Raw genomic sequence first — 15,519 nt, forward strand, 5'->3', positions numbered from 1 at the left:
CTGGAAGCATTCAGAGTTGTCAACGGAATTGGTTTGGAGGAGTAGGAAAGACAGAATTGCTGGGTTTCTGCTTTCTCCCAGAAACTATCAGACCACAACATGACAGTTGTCTTTCTTTTACGTTCTTTTACACCTGGATCGTTCTCAGTTTTATGAGTGTGGGGTATTCCTTCTTTCTCCCTTTACCTTCCTTCCTCCCTCCCTCCCTTCCTTCCTTCCCTCCTTCCCTCCTTCCCTTCTTTCGTTCTGTCTGTCTGTCTGTCTGTCAGTCTGTCTCTCTTTCTGTCCAGCACTGATTTTATGGCTACGTGTGCATATCCACACTGTACAGTTTTCTCCCTTCCGTTTCTTCCCTGAGTCTTGCCCCTCTTCCCTGCAACTGAACAGCATTGCCTTGATCAAGGAAGTGGCAACATGCGGCTTACACAGTAAACTGCTGAAATTACAGCTATAACCATGGAGCACAGCTGCCGATCCACACAAGACCACCAATCGCTCACATTTCTAAACTGCTCGTCACAATTTTTCCGTATGTAGGCTGTGATGCTGCTCATTTCTTAAGCACCCATCCATTTCTTCTCTTCCCAGACCCTCAAGGTGTCCTGGTCAAACCACCTCCCTTCCTCTTGCCCCATCTGGCTCTCCCACCTTCCTTTTCCCTGAAGGTTAAACTTTTTTTTTTTTTTTTTTCCAGCATAGGAGCTCCATAGAAGCTGCTGCTGCCCACCTCCGAGTTGACTAGGGCTGAACTACTGAAAAAGAAAAGAAAAGCTATAAATAAGAGTGAGAGATGGTGAATACCTAACCATCTCTTAAAAGCAGGATTTTAAGAGAATAAGTAATTGATAAATGGAGTTACGATCGAAAGGAAAAAAATCCACTGTTGCAATCAAGAGAGTTAAGAAGTTTTTCAAGTACATTAGGAACAAAAATTAGAGTAATGACACAGATCTGATACGGGATGGGTATTGCTTCAGTGAGAAATGATGAAAAAAAACACAACACAACACGTGTATGTGTTGTTGGGTATTTGTAAAAAAAAAAACAAAAACCAAACAGGTTAATGAAAACTGCATGCTCAATTAGATGATTTTTTTGTTGTCAATGGTAGGGAATTGTGTGCTTTACAACACAATATGTGTTATATATAATTTTATATATAAAATTTAACAATTTTTATATGTTATTATATTATAAATTATAAATATTGTTATTTATTATAATAATATTCAGGAATATTCAGCTGTCAGGAATATTCAGCTCTTCTGCCATGGATCCTGCACAGGTTTCAAAGAATATCTGCTCCACCATGGAGCAGCTACTTCTCCTCCTCCTATCACCTTGATGTTCCCTCTGTTGTTCCTCATTCTTTTTGTTCTCCCCAGCTCTCTCCATCCAATATTTTCTGTGCATTCTTAGAGGCAGCACACCTTGGCTTATTGTCTGACTTTGGCTTATGGTGCGTCTGTTGCTGTGTCCAGCACAGTGCAGCCCCTATATTGCTACCAAAACACGCCACAAACCTCAATCCCCCTGTTAAAAGAGACCCTCTTGTTTGTTGCCCTTCTTTCGACACTCTCTAACAGGTTTATGTCTTTTTCTTATACTGTGGAGCCCAAAACTGCACTCAGTACTCAGTACATGGAATACCAAGAGAGACTGCCTGGCATTTTCTCTTCTCTGCAGAAGCTCTGTTGCTAACACTGTCCAGAAATCACCACTGTCACAGACAGTAGTAGCATTCCCTCCTCCCACAGTTGGATCTTCCCCCCCAAGACTTAGACACCATCCAGAAAAATAAGAAGAATAATACTAATAAATAAAATAAAATAAAATAAAATAAAATAAAATAAAATAAAATAAAATAAAATAAAATAAAATAAAATAAAATAAAATAAAATAAAATAAAATAAAATAAAATAAAATAAAATAAAATAAAATAAATAAAATAGTCAAAAGCCGTCAGGAAGGCAGTGGTGCAGACTGTGGAGAGCCTGGGTTCAAATCCTTCTTCTGTGAGGCTCTGAACCTATATCCCACCACAATCTCTCTGCTAATGTATGGCAGGGAAAGGAGGAAGAAAGAACATATCTCCTGCACTTTCCATTTATTGTTGACTGACAATTCTGTAGAGTTATAAAGCCTCAATCAGTGAGATACAGGGTTCTTCTCACATTGTCTCACTGTGCCCTAAGCGGAACAGCTCTCATTTAATAGATGCTTCACCACAAAATCATGAGTCATCTGCAGTTTTGAACCTTTCTGGGATCAAGTCCCTTCAGATGGTTGAGGAATCTGCTCCAGCACCTATGTAAACTGGTGCTCTACTAAGCTAGTGAGTGAACAAGAGAGAAATCCTCTGCTAGATGACTTGACAAATTGGGTCTGAAAATAGTGTTGAGGCACAATAGTCCACGATTTTTGCCTTGGGTGCACAGAGGGATTGGGTGTTGTAGACTTCTTTTATTCTTCATTAAGATAAACATTTTCAAAAATGTGCTTGTTCAACCTTGCTCCCACTGTGTGCATGGGAGGGAGATAACTGAAAGTGGGGAGCGTTGCTTGGATCCTGCAAGTGGCTGAGGTCCAGTGGGGTTGGAGGCTTTCTTCCTCCTTTTGGAAATGCAAAGCAACCCTGCACCTCCCCTGCACTTGCAGAAGGATCGTGACAGCCCAAAGCACAGCGGCTTTGTAATTGCTGCATACACTTCGATCGGATTTACGTGGCAAGGGTTTGGTAGCAGGGGCCTGCAGGGATGGCGTCTGTGAGAACAATCCAGACAACAGCCAGCTCCAGATAGCTCCAAAAGGGCCCCGGCGCTTGCCAGAGCTGAGCCAATAAGCGATGTTGTTTGCACCTCTGGGAGAGCAGATGTAAGCAGGGGGAAATACTGCTGCACAACAGAAGCTGGAAGAGCAAGGAGTGAGAAGCAGCCCTGCAGCCCCCAAGGGCCGTGCAGCAGGAGGCAGGAGGTGCTCCAGGCTCACAGCAGCAGTTCCCCTGCGGGCTGTGCAGGGAGAGGCCCCTGGTGGAGCAGGCTGTCCCCCTGCACCCATGGGTCCCCCATGGAGCAGATCTCCACGCTGCTGCCCCCCTGTGGGTGGAGGAGCCCCCGGTGGAGCAGGTGGCTGTGGCCTGGAGGAGGCTGCGGCCTGTGGAGAGCCCCCGCAGGAGCAGGCCCCGGGCCGCAGCTGCAGCCATGGAGAGGAGCCCCCGCAGGAGCAGGGGGGCTGGGGGGAGCTGCCGCCCAGCCGTGGGGGACCCGTGCTGGAGCAGTTTGCTCCTGGGGGATGGATGGATGGATGGATGGAGCCCGTGGGACGGAGCCGTGTGGGAGCAGTGCTTGAGGAGCTGCTGCCTGTGGGCAGCCCGTGTGGGATCAGCTGGGGAAGGGCGGCATCCCATGGGAGGGACCCCACGGGGAGCAGGGGCAGGGAGGGACCCTGAGGGTCACTCTGCTGAGTCTGCTTTGCCCGTCACGATACTTGTTGAGCCATCGCCCTGTCCTTATCTCAGCCCTGGAGCCCTTTGCATCGTATTTTCTCCCCCTTTCCCTTTGAGGAGGGGGAGTGAGAGAGCACCTCGAGCCCCTGGCATGTTCCCTGCAGCCACTCCAAGCCTGGCACAGGCCCTACAGCTGGCTGCGGGGACTATCCAGAAATCCGCTCCGGAAATACAGTGATGGCAAGGAGCCCTCCACTTCATGCTTCCTTTTTTTTCTAGCTGGAAGCATTCAGAGTTGTCAACGGAATTGGTTTGGAGGAGTAGGAAAGACAGAATTGCAGGGTTTCTGCTTTCTCCTACATCCTATCAGACAACAACATGACAGTTGTCTTTCTTTTACGTTCTTTTACACCTGGATCTTTCTCAGTTTTATGAGTGTGGGGTTTTCCTTCTTTCTCCCTTTACCTTCCTTCCTTCCTTCCTTCCTTCCTTCCCTCCTTCCCTTCTTTCGTTCTGTCTTTCTGTCTGTCTGTCAGTCTCTCTTTCTGTCCAGCACTGATTTTATGGCTACGTGTGCATATCCACACTGTACAGTTTTCTCCCTTCCGTTTCTTCCCTGAGTCTTGCCCCTCTTCCCTGCAACTGAACAGCATTGCCTTGATCAAGGAAGTGGCAACATGCGGCTTACACAGTAAACTGCTGAAATTACAGCTATAACCATGGAGCACAGCTGCCGATCAACACAAGACCACCAATCGCTCACATTTCTAAACTGCTCGTCACAATTCTTCCGTATGTAGGCTGTGATGCTGCTCATTTCTTAAGCACCCATCCATTTCTTCTCTTCCCAGACCCTCAAGGTGTCCTGGTCAAACCACCTCCCTTCCTCTTGCCCCATCCGGCTCTCCCACCTTCCTTTTCCCTCAAGGCTCAACTTTTTTTTTTTTTTTTCCAGCATAGGAGCTCCATAGAAGCTGCTGCTGCCCACCTCCGAGTTGACTAGGGCTGAACTACTGAAAAAGAAAAGAAAAGCTATAAATAAGAGTGAGAGATGGTGAATACCTAACCATCTCTTAAAAGCAGGATTTTAAGAGAATAAGTAATTGATAAATGGAGTTAAGATCGGAGGGAAAAAAATCCACTGTTGCAATCAATAGAGTTAAGAAGTTTTTCAAGTATATTAGGAACAAAAATTAGAGTAATGACACAGATCTGATACGGGATGGGTATTGCTTCAGTGAGAAATGATGAAAAAAAACACAACACAACACGTGTATGTGTTGTTGGGTATTTGTAAAAAAACAAACAAACAAAAAAAAAACAAACAGGTTAATGAAAACTGCATGCTCAATTAGATGATTTTTTTGTTGTCATTGGTAGGGAATTGTGTGCTTTACAACACAATATGTGTTATATATATATATATTATATATGTTTTTTATATGTTTTATATATGTTTTAATAAAATAAGGAAATGATATTTTTTTTCTACGTTTGTGGTTTCCAAACTGTAGTTAATAAACATTAAACAAGATGCAATAGGATCTCGTTAACTCTTTTGTTTGAAAAAACAGTGGCCCTGATCGAGAGGTGCAAGTGAGAGGAGACAATATTCAGTATTTCTCTATGTTGTCATTTATTGGTGAAGATGAAAGTCTGCAGTTCATGTTCATTACACTAGCATGACAAAATGACCACAAGGGGGACTGTCTGGTAGTGAAAAGGAACTTCAGCATGGATTAAAAATCTTTGCCTTTCTTTATTCTGAACTGTTTTTCTTATGGCTGCTAGAGAGAGATTCTCTGCCTTAGAAATAAAACTGCCCAGGCTGTTCTGATAAACCTGTAGGGTTAAGGCACTTCTACCAAAACAGATTTCAAAAGGCAAGAAGTCAAAAAGCAACAATTCAGTAATCTGTGTACGCTTCTATATTAAGTTTTAAGATAACCTGGTTTATATTTAGTTCACACAAATTAACCAAACATAGCAGCATACAACCTAAGAAAAGCTTAAGAAATTTATTAGATGCACAGATAAAGTGCTGTAACAGAGAAACTTGTGTAAATCTATTCTAAAATAAATAAGGTACAGTTAAACCACCTTTGACTCGTTTTAACACGGAAAGAAAGAACCTAAGTTTTAATCATTTGAATTTTAAGGTCAAGGTGAAATATACCATAACTATAACAGTGGTTGTGATCTGTATCAACTATTTGAGGCTCCTGTTCCTCTTGAGGTCTCCCAGAAACAGGAAGGCTATTGCAAAATGTATACATTAGACATAGTTCCTTTTACAGAAACATTTTTGTAATAAAGTCTGGTTGCTCAAATACATGTTAAAATATTTAACAAGGAAACAATTTTCTCCTGATCCAGTCGATCTTTTAAACAAGACAATGTATTTTTGCTATGACGCAGCCCACAGGAGGGAACAGAAGTAAACATCCTCCTTAACTGAAGACTGTTTTGCTTGAAGAACTAAACTATTGCATTATTATATGAGAGCAAGAAATATCCATTTGGGTTATCCCTTTCTCCAAACATGGTGCCCAGTGATACATGTATTTTTGCCTTAATCTCAAAGGCCTGTTTGTCTCCAGGTAAGGTACGTTAAAAAGAGATTCCCTTTAAGCATCTTATCACAAGAGCTCTTACTGCCTTTCCATCCGGGGAAGCTTGTGTGTTAAACTGCCCTTGGAGTTTTGGATGCTACTAGATTTCTGTGCTCTGTTATCCATAATTTCAGGCACTTCGGGGCTAACATGGCTGTTTAAGTCAATGCAATAATATTACCGATATATTCAACACTCAGAAGAGTCACCACAGTTTCGTCACACACTCAGGATTTCAAATTCTTCTTCCAATTCAAATAGCTTGTCAGTAGATTCAATGAGTTCTGTAAAAAAAGATAAAGAAAAAAATGCTTCTAAAGACATGCCTGATTTTGTTCACTTAAAAAAAAAACTTTGAAAGACGCATTCCAGAAAAGTACTTTGTAAGAGTGAAAAAAAAAATCTGTGCTAGCAATTGTATGGCTTGTTTGGATACATGCCTGCTATATATTGCTTGACACTCACAAAGGATAGTTATTCTACCTGTGATTATTCTTTTATTTGCTAACGAGGAACATAACATTGCACAATTAGGCTTTTAATCGGTGCCTTACCTGCTCCTGTGGTTGTCACTTCTGGTTTTGTTGGAGGTATGAAAGGAGGCCAGTGTGGCGGGTGCTTCTGGACCAGCTCAAACATCCGTAGACTCTGCTGCTTTAGAATCTCCTGAGGACAGAATGCTTTCATTTTAAAAGCTGGCTCGGGAGACGCTTCAAACACAAAACGTGTCTGCTTAATTGAAAGTGTTTTTTAATTACGCATGTCCATCAGGAAAATAAAGTCTTTATACAGACATACTGTGAAATCCAAGCACCATGGTCTCTGTAATACATCCCTAGTTAAAACACATCTGGAAGACAGATCTCTTGAACTGTACTACAAATTATCAGTCTTATCATCTTTTGATATCAGCTTTGATATCTGCAAACCTGTAATTTTGTTGACATGTAGCAAGCACACTAGGAATGTACAATATTTTCTGCTTTTTAAAAGAAAGTTGCTTGCATAGAACTCTCCTCAAGTTTTCTGTTGATCAATAGCACAAAAGACAGATCTATCAGCTCCTCCAAAGGGGGAAAAAAAAAAAAAAAAACGCATCAGATTTTGAAGGACAGGTTTTGGTCAGGAAAAAAGGTGTTCCTGAAGCCAAACGCTATTCCTCTTCAAAGAGAAGTTACCTTCTGTCCTGTATTTCAGTTATTTACAAACTGTTTTCCTTAGATGATTTTTTTTTTTTTTTTAATAAATGCCCTTAGAGGTTGATGGTACTTTACATTCAGACGTCTGGTGCTTAGCTTAACAGCTGCATGCAGAAACATCCTCAAGTCTGTTTCCTGTGGCAGCCAGCACCTTCTGTTCTCCCTAGATCAGCAGGAGCTAGAGGCCTGCAGCACTTACAGAATCAGATCTTTAAGATAGCAGGGACTAACAGTCATAATTAGAACACGCAATCTATTATGTCAAACAATAAAAAAGGATCAGGAAGCAAATCATTGATACATCACTACAATATGGCAGTTAAACCTTAGTCATTTAGTGAGAATTAGAAGTTAAAAGCAAGTGTCACCCAGTAACACCTTCAAGTGTGGATGTTTACACCCATTTTCCAACTGGCAGGGTTTGTGGCTGGTAAAGTGCTGAACAATTTCCAATTAGCAATTCAGTAGTATTGCCTTACCCTGATGCTTTAATGCATTCTTCTCCATGGCTCATACAATTTGTATACAAAGGAAAATGCAAAGGAAAATTTTACAAAAAACAAACAATAAAAAACAGACTTTATAAAGAACAAATCGAGATGCTAAGTTCCCACTCTTACCTTTTGTACAAGACTACACCGGTTATCAAAATCACATTCTTCTTTGCAAAAGAAGCCCTTAGGGGAAAAAACAAACACACAGAGTTTTACCTTTGCTGATGGTAGGTATGTGGTACCAGCAGGTAAGGCGGTTTGACCTCTGATACAGTAATGCCCTGTACGATCAGTAGATATAAGACTCCAAATATGTGGCAGCTCTAGGGAGAGAACCCACGGGGAGAACAAGGCCCTGCAAACCCCTAACGAAATAGTCAAGCAAAAAATAGCAGCAGCTCCTGTGTGCTCCTCCATGGAGCACCACCCAGTTCCTACAGTCCAGGTATCAGCAGAAGCTGAAAACTTGTAGATGATGGACCACCTAAGGAACATTTCCATTCTGGTATCTATACTGAAAATATTTGCTCTTCATTATGATTTTGTCTGTCTCGTTGCATCATGCCACATTTTGCACAGTTACGTAGTTAAGTATTAAAACAAAACAAAACAAAAAAACTTTCTAAAAAGCAGCAGTATTAAAAAACAGGTATGTGAATGAATGACAGATACCGGTATCTTTACAGATTGTTTAAAGCTTTAGAAACACATCCCACTGGTGACAACTGCCAATCACCCAATCACATGATACTGGCATGGGATCAGATCCAATTTTTTCAAATACCACACTACCCCCATGACATTTTGGGTGAATTACAAATAATACATTTGTATTTGTAATTTGGGGTGAAATACAATAATTCCACTTAAACATTTTCAACTTATGATATAAAGTAAGTTTAAGTAACTTGTCTAGAGGTGACCAAACCTGAAGTAGTGATAGAATAAAACACGTAAACCTGTTTCAGTTCCTTGCTCTGACCATTATAATGCCTCTTGAAAGAAGTAAAAGCTGCTCAGTAAAGAAAACAAAGCGAGCTCCCTACAGTACAGACAGCTCCCCACTTGCCCTAAGATTCTCCATGTAGTTATGTACAAACTACTATGTGTTGATCACAGAAGACAGCTTTGTGATCTTGGTTCTGTTCAAGGAGATGCATTGCTGCCCTTACCAATGTAGAGAGACATTACTTTGAGATAAAGTACATGCATTCAAGATTTCCTGACACTTACTAAAGCTACTGAAGGGTCCAAATTCATGATCTTCATTCTATGTGGGGCTTCCTGGCAGTGGAAACTCTCATCGTCAACCGTGCCATTTTCTTCTGAATCTACAAAGCTTTGAGTGGTGTGAGGGTCCAGATAGATCAGCTCATTGCCTGAATGGGTAAAAGCCGTATGTTAAAAATAAGCAAGTGACATTAATAAGCACTTGGTCCAGAACTGTAAAATAGAAATTAGATTGCCATTGCAGTCAGTATAATCTAGACTTTCCAGCTAGGGATTCTTTAAGAGAATCGGAAGGTTTAGACACAGCGTTTCCCACAGGGTATTTAGTATAACTTCCTATTGTCACCTATTACTGTAATTTTTTGGTTGGTTATGTTCTATCTTTGTCACATACTTTTATTTTTCCATGTGAGATCCAGTATTTTTTTTTTTTTTTTTTTTTTTTTTTAATCTCAAGTGTTGTAAACACTAACATTTGACAGATTAAAAGGTACAGGATGTTCACAGATGCAATCTGTAATCCCATTAGGCATTCATTCAGAAATTGGAACAAAAAAGCCTAACTAAAACAGGTTAGGTTTTACAAAAGGACAAAATAGGGTTGCAAAATTTTGGCCCAAAGTGGGGTGAAATCTGAAGGAATGCATTTTAAATTTATTAGAGCAATACTTAATAACAGAAGGTATGCAAAAGGTGAAAAAGATACTGCCATCAGAAACAGTTTTGAAATACAAGAAAATAAAAGTGACATTTGACCAATACACTTGTCAAATGCTATCAGCTATTCTTAGTATGCTGCTCTTGTTGATGTCATCACTTATTTTTACACCTAGCTTTGCTGTTAACTTTCTGCTCCTGTTAAGGATCATCTCATACTGTTTCTAAACTCTTTTAGATATGCTTCTTCATTTATTTTATTCTATTCTCATCTTTCTTTACTTCTAGAGGTTCACGCTTAGACTCCTTACTATTTCCCCTTCAAAAAATGTTCTCTTTTGATCATCTGCACATTTGGAATAAGTTTCTTTTTTCCTTACCTAAAAATCCTATGAAATAATAGGCATTATTTGGTTTCCCTCCTAATGCTCCCAAAGACTGTGGCATCTTAAAGCATTCCTAGGAGTTCAAAAGGAATAAAGGAAATTGTAATTCATTTCTTTACTGACATCACAGATACCCAAACTTATTTGACAGTAACGAGCAATGAATTGAAAGAAAACCTTACTTTAAATGCATCAATATATACGGGATTTATGTGATTTATCCCTAGTCGTAGAGGTATAATAAGCAAGAGGGGTTTCCAGCCTGTGCAGAGTCCTCCTGCGTTCTTGCTTCGGCCAAGAGCACTTCTGTGCAAATGTGCACTGCTGTGGGACGCGCTGCTGCTCTGAGGAGGGGACCAGCACATTTTTTCTGCGGGAATAAAACTAGAAATCAGTCAACGCACAGAGGAACACAAAGCAGATCTTCCTCTCAGTAGTGAATTAAGCTAGTTTGCCTGGGATCTTTATAGGGCACCCAAGACAAAACGAGCCGGGCATGGCAATTACAGCTATTTAGTAGAAGTGATTCTAGCAGACAGTATGTGCTGGCACGTCCAAGTGAGACGTTAGATCAATGATTGGGGGATGACAATTTAAGACTGCAGTGACATGTACTATTAATGTTATTAATAGTGTCAAGCTTTGCCTATAAAACGCCAGAGAAATGAAATGGCAGCAATGATGACAGTAGAAATTCTTCAAGGAGCTCTTCACATCCAGTGATGTGAGCACGAAGTTGGCATCAGGGATCAAAAAAACACAACTGAGTTTGTATGTCCTTCTTCCCTCTTCTTACCCTTGCAAGACAAAGCCATGGCCCCCCAAGTATTTGTTCATGTTTAGATACATGCTGGCAAATGGAGTCAAATCAGAAACTGTTACCAGAAAACTGATGAGGTTTCACTTACTGATGTCTTCAATGACCACCGTATTGCCCATAGATACATAAACTGCTAATGAATTCCATTCATCAAATAAAGCAAGCTTCCTAGAAAACATTAAGGTACTAATTAATATAAACTAGTTGGATCAAAAGGGTAGCTTTACACTCAGAACCATTTGATTTATTTATTTTTTTTCTTAAGAAAAAACATCCTTTCTGCATTTTTTAAAGTCTCCATGTAAGAAAAAGAAAACTTTAAACATTAAATGTTTAATATCTTTAGAAAAATAGGTACTGAGTGGTACCAGGAAAAACATATGCGCTGCACCATGTGCAAACTGTTTTGTCTTACTGCTAAGTGCAGTGACAGTAACAGTCCAACTACATCAAGTTTATTACTTTTTATTGCACTCGACAGTCTCTGCAATGGGTTCTTGCCCAATTGTGTCTTTTCTCATCTGGAAAAGATAAAAATTCCTATGCCAGTTTTGCAGATTACTTTTTGCTTAAGAAATTCCACTGAATTCAGTGGAATTACTTCTGCCTGAGCCTGCGTGCACAGCAGAAATGGGGCGTTAAAAGCTAAACCAGCTAAGGGTTTGGGGCACCAAAACTTCAGTGGGAGACAGCAGCACACAGTTTTATGTCCACTTCTGCAAAATCCAAACCTTTGGGGAAGGGAGCTACACTCTTAAGCTGCACTGGCAGAATTAGCTGTTTCAAATAAGCCAGAAAGAAATGGGGGTGAGCGTTTCACCATGAAAAACTTGGCCATGAAAGATCTGGAGTCCAGGGCATGCTTCAGCTCCCCTCCCTCTTCAGATCATGTGCCTGTTCCAGGGTGTCAAAGACTTGCTGCTGAGCTCGCAGGACCTGTAGCCTAGCCCCTGCCTGAGGTAAGACACCTCCACGTACCCCTGGAGAACTGAGCAGCCTCAGTTCCTTTCAGTGTGGCTCCCAGACTATGAGGAGCTGCCCATCTTTATCCAGTAGCCTTGCTGGCAGAACTGCTGCTCAGAAAGGGAGGAATTGCAGCTCAGTTCCCTCCTCAGCCGAGATGGCTTCTCTCTGATGTTTCACACCACCACTCCGACCTACACGGTGGCACTCTCGACCTGCCAGAGCTGTGCCACTGTGCAGAAAGGAATATACATCTGTGGTGTGACTGGTGAGGGCATGCAGACGGCATAGCAGGAGACTTTCCTGCAGTTTCTTCTCCTCAGGCTCTTCCTTTATTAAAATTTAGAGGTCACCCATTCCCAACTCAGTACCTGCACACCGAGCTGTGGCATGACATTCCATGCTGCACTTGTAAAGAGATGGCAAGTACATTCCTGACTGTGGGACAGGGGGAGATGCAGCCTTCAAAACTCTGCCTGGGCCTTCTCTTGGCTGCCCCAGGGGAGTACGTTCTGAATGAGACTGGTATGATCTCACTTACTTCAGTACTTGAGCAACTGTATTTGGTCCAAACCATTCTCCAATTGACTTCCCCTCTCCAACACCCACCTGTGCTGTTTTCATAGTGAAAAAAAGACACACGTACACAAAATCAAAGAAAAATGAGACCATAAAGAATGTGGGAACAATATACAGTAAATACCGTGACTGTCAAACATTCTAGAGTAATTGCGATCTGTACTTAGCAATAACAATTATTTTCTCAATCTATGCTCTTTTCAAAACTTAGGGAGTGCCAGTTTCTTTAAAAAACAAAAGGCTTCTAAACTACAATGAGAATTACAAGTTAACAAATGTTAGTGCCCCTTATTACAAATTACAGCAATAAGCTACAAGACTGTCTGTTCTAACATTACTGACTCTGGTACCCAAGGCTTACAGAGTTTATCAAGAGCTAGATTCTAGTACATGGCTTTATTTAGGTCTCAGGGAATGTTTCTGTACTACTAGTCTTTGCGCCCATCTGCATACCTTTTTATTTTTGTATAAGCATACACATTGTCTTCACATCCACTTTTTAAAATTATGAATTAACATACTGCAAATTAGTGATTCAACACAGTAGAAATTTCAGTGGAAAAAACCTGAAAGTTTATGTTTGTTCTTACCCATCTGGTGGATTGAATAACAGCAAGCCTTCCTGTCGAGAAAGCATCGTAGGATTCTGTGATATTCTTCTGGTTGTTTTTTGTGTTTTTCCCATTGCCAATCTGAAAGGAAAAATTGATATAGAATAAAAAATGGTGACGTTTTCATTACACTGATCAAATGTCTAGACAGCAGAAAGCTTTATAATGAGATGTTAAAAGACATTTCAATTCAACTCGAATATTTACATTTTGTGTAGAGCTCCTAGAATTCCAAGCTTGTTATTTATCATCAAGCTGCCCTTTATCATCATAGGCTAGATTGTAAAAACAGGGAAAATAAAACAAAACAAAAACATCAACTGCAAACATATTCTGACGGATCATGCTGCGTGTTGATAGCCATTCCAGTATCTCTGAGCTTCCAAGATTATTTAAAAGTACAGGCTGTGTTTAGACCTTGTTGGATTTCTAAGCACCCATTAAATAACAACATAAGATCCATACAGAAAGTCCAAACACTCCACTGGCAGCATCCTGGGATGTGACATGCATGCTTAAGAGCTTGCACCAGGGGGGTTTGGACCTCGTGCTGCTGACAAGTGAGGAGTGAAGAGAAGGGTAAGAGCACTGTCCCACGGTGGCAGGTTTTCCCTTGGCCTCAACTTGGGTGTTACACTAAAAGGTTTATAAAATAATGGCGACAGGATTCCCCATTTGTTCTCCTTCTATGCCTATTTCTCTGCTTCAGGCTGGGATGATTTCACCCAGCTGAATATGAATTGATTCATTAGGAACTGTTACCAGGGCATCAAAGAAAGTCTCACTAATAAATTCAGGGTTTGTGCTTTTAATGGAGTACTTACGAAGAAGCGTCTGCAGACAATACCAAAGTTCCCTCAGGACCAGCACTCACCTCTCCCTAAGTGTCTGCAGATCAGTGCTTGGGCCAGCATCATCTGCCCGCATCGCAGCATACATCCCCAGCCAGCGTCCGACGAAGGACCCGTGCCTCCTGTTAGGAAAGTTCAGCACAATCAGTGCAGGCTTTCAACTGGGTGCAGCACCACAGAGGACATTTCAGAGTGCTAGAAAACAGATGGGGCTGCTGAAGCCTCCATGAACTGTCCTACAGATAAAAGGCACAGAGCAAGACTTTGGTTCCATGCTGTTGGTCTAATTCTAATCTCTGCATTGCACAAATAAACAAAATTCATTTATTCCTTGTGGAGCTGACTTACTCTTTTCATTCTTCAAGCAGCATTCACAAACCATTTACTGCATGCTATACAACATGATCACCTGTTTACATACAGACATAAATAAACACTGATTTTAATAATCTTCATGTTTGCATAAACAGTTAAAATGATGCTCAAAATGCGCTAATACTCTAGAAATATTTTCCCAGCCTACGATGCCATCACTTATCTTGCTATTTAATTTAGAACAATGCAGCAAATCTGCAGTATACTCACCAATAGGCGAAAACTTTCTTCTATACGTAAACCACAGTAAACCACACGTGAACACACCTTGGCTTATTGTCTGACTTTGGCTTATGGTGCGTCTGTTGCTGTGTCCAGCACAGTGCAGCCCCTAAATTGCTACCAAAAGCTTGCCACAAACCTCAATCCCCCTCTTAAAAGAGATCCTCTTGTTTGTTGCCCTTCTTTCGACACTCTCTAACAGTTTTATGTCTTCATACATATATATACAACAAAACATCAAAGAGCTCAGCAAGGTCCACCAAGGAAAGGAAGCAATGCAGGAGAAAGAAGACAGGACAACAGGGAGAATGGGCAGCATAAGGGAGGAGGCAGCCAGTGGCCTTAAAAACAAAGCCTAAAAAATAACTTCCACTAGTGGGACATAGTGAATTGGAGCTCTGGGGTCTGCATCTAGAGATGTCTTTTCTATTTATCGTCTTGTTGCGGAGATGGGTCCTCTGGCTTTGGTTGTGTTTTTTCATGTTGGGCAATTATCTCCCAAGAAGAACCCCCTGTTGGACAGAAAGGTAGAGGTGTGCTCCAGAAACACAGTGATGGCAAGGAGTCCTCCACTTCATTCTGGCATTTTTTTTCCAGCTGGAAGCATTCCCAGTTGTCAACAGAACTGGTTTTGAGGAGTAGGAAAGACAGCATTGCTGGATTTCTGCTTTCTCCTCCATCCTATCAGACCACATCATGAGAGTTGTCTTTGTTTGATGTTCTTATGTCGCGTTCTGTTATTCTATATTTTTTTCTCTCTTATGTGATTTTATGTTCTTCTGTTACGTTATGTTCTTATGTTCACAACAGGACTCCTTGCCAACACCGCCTCACAGACACCTGGGCCAAAGAGCAGGGCCTTGAGCGGCTAGCTCACCATGACAGAGCTCATTTCCTTCCCAGTAGCTGCCAGGTGCCCTCTGGGGGCATTTCGGGGCTACAGCATGGGAAGAGTTCCTTGGGGTGGGAAGCCATTGGGCTAGGAAATGGGCAATGTTCCCTAGGAAGGAAATCCCTGGGAAGCAAAAGCCTTGGGATGGGAAGTCTTGAATGGGGTGGGTACCATTCCCTGGGG

General features: G+C 41.4%; 1 protein-coding gene across 1 annotated transcript; it reads right to left on the minus strand.

The window, feature by feature from the left end:
- Positions 1 to 5,444: 5,444 nt before the first annotated feature.
- On the minus strand, positions 5,445 to 14,476 carry LOC140003307 (cysteine protease ATG4A-like). Its single transcript, XM_072042973.1, has 11 exons — positions 14,433 to 14,476; positions 13,871 to 13,969; positions 12,976 to 13,077; positions 12,348 to 12,420; positions 10,932 to 11,011; positions 10,206 to 10,393; positions 10,018 to 10,096; positions 8,984 to 9,129; positions 7,877 to 7,933; positions 6,612 to 6,723; positions 5,445 to 6,341 (listed from the first exon to the last, which is right to left on the minus strand). Exons 2-11 carry the CDS (start codon positions 13,929 to 13,931, stop codon positions 6,277 to 6,279), a joined length of 963 nt encoding a protein of 320 aa, XP_071899074.1. The 5' UTR covers positions 13,932 to 13,969; positions 14,433 to 14,476; the 3' UTR covers positions 5,445 to 6,276.
- Between the last annotated feature and the right edge of the window lie 1,043 nt (positions 14,477 to 15,519).

The sequence above is a fragment of the Anas platyrhynchos genome, chromosome 10 (genome assembly GCF_047663525.1).
Source record: "Anas platyrhynchos isolate ZD024472 breed Pekin duck chromosome 10, IASCAAS_PekinDuck_T2T, whole genome shotgun sequence".
Taxonomy (NCBI): domain Eukaryota; kingdom Metazoa; phylum Chordata; class Aves; order Anseriformes; family Anatidae; genus Anas; species Anas platyrhynchos.

Coding starts and splice junctions, on each gene's coding strand:
- LOC140003307 (XM_072042973.1), bottom strand. CDS start 13,931: ATGCTGCGATGCGGGCAGATGATGCTGGCCCAAGCACTGATCTGCAGA. Junction 12,421..12,975: donor TTATTCAATCCACCAGATGG/GTAAGAACAAAC, acceptor CTATGAAAACAG/CACAGGTGGGTGTTGGAGAG. Junction 11,012..12,347: donor ACAGTTGCTCAAGTACTGAA/GTAAGTGAGATC, acceptor AATGTTTTCTAG/GAAGCTTGCTTTATTTGATG.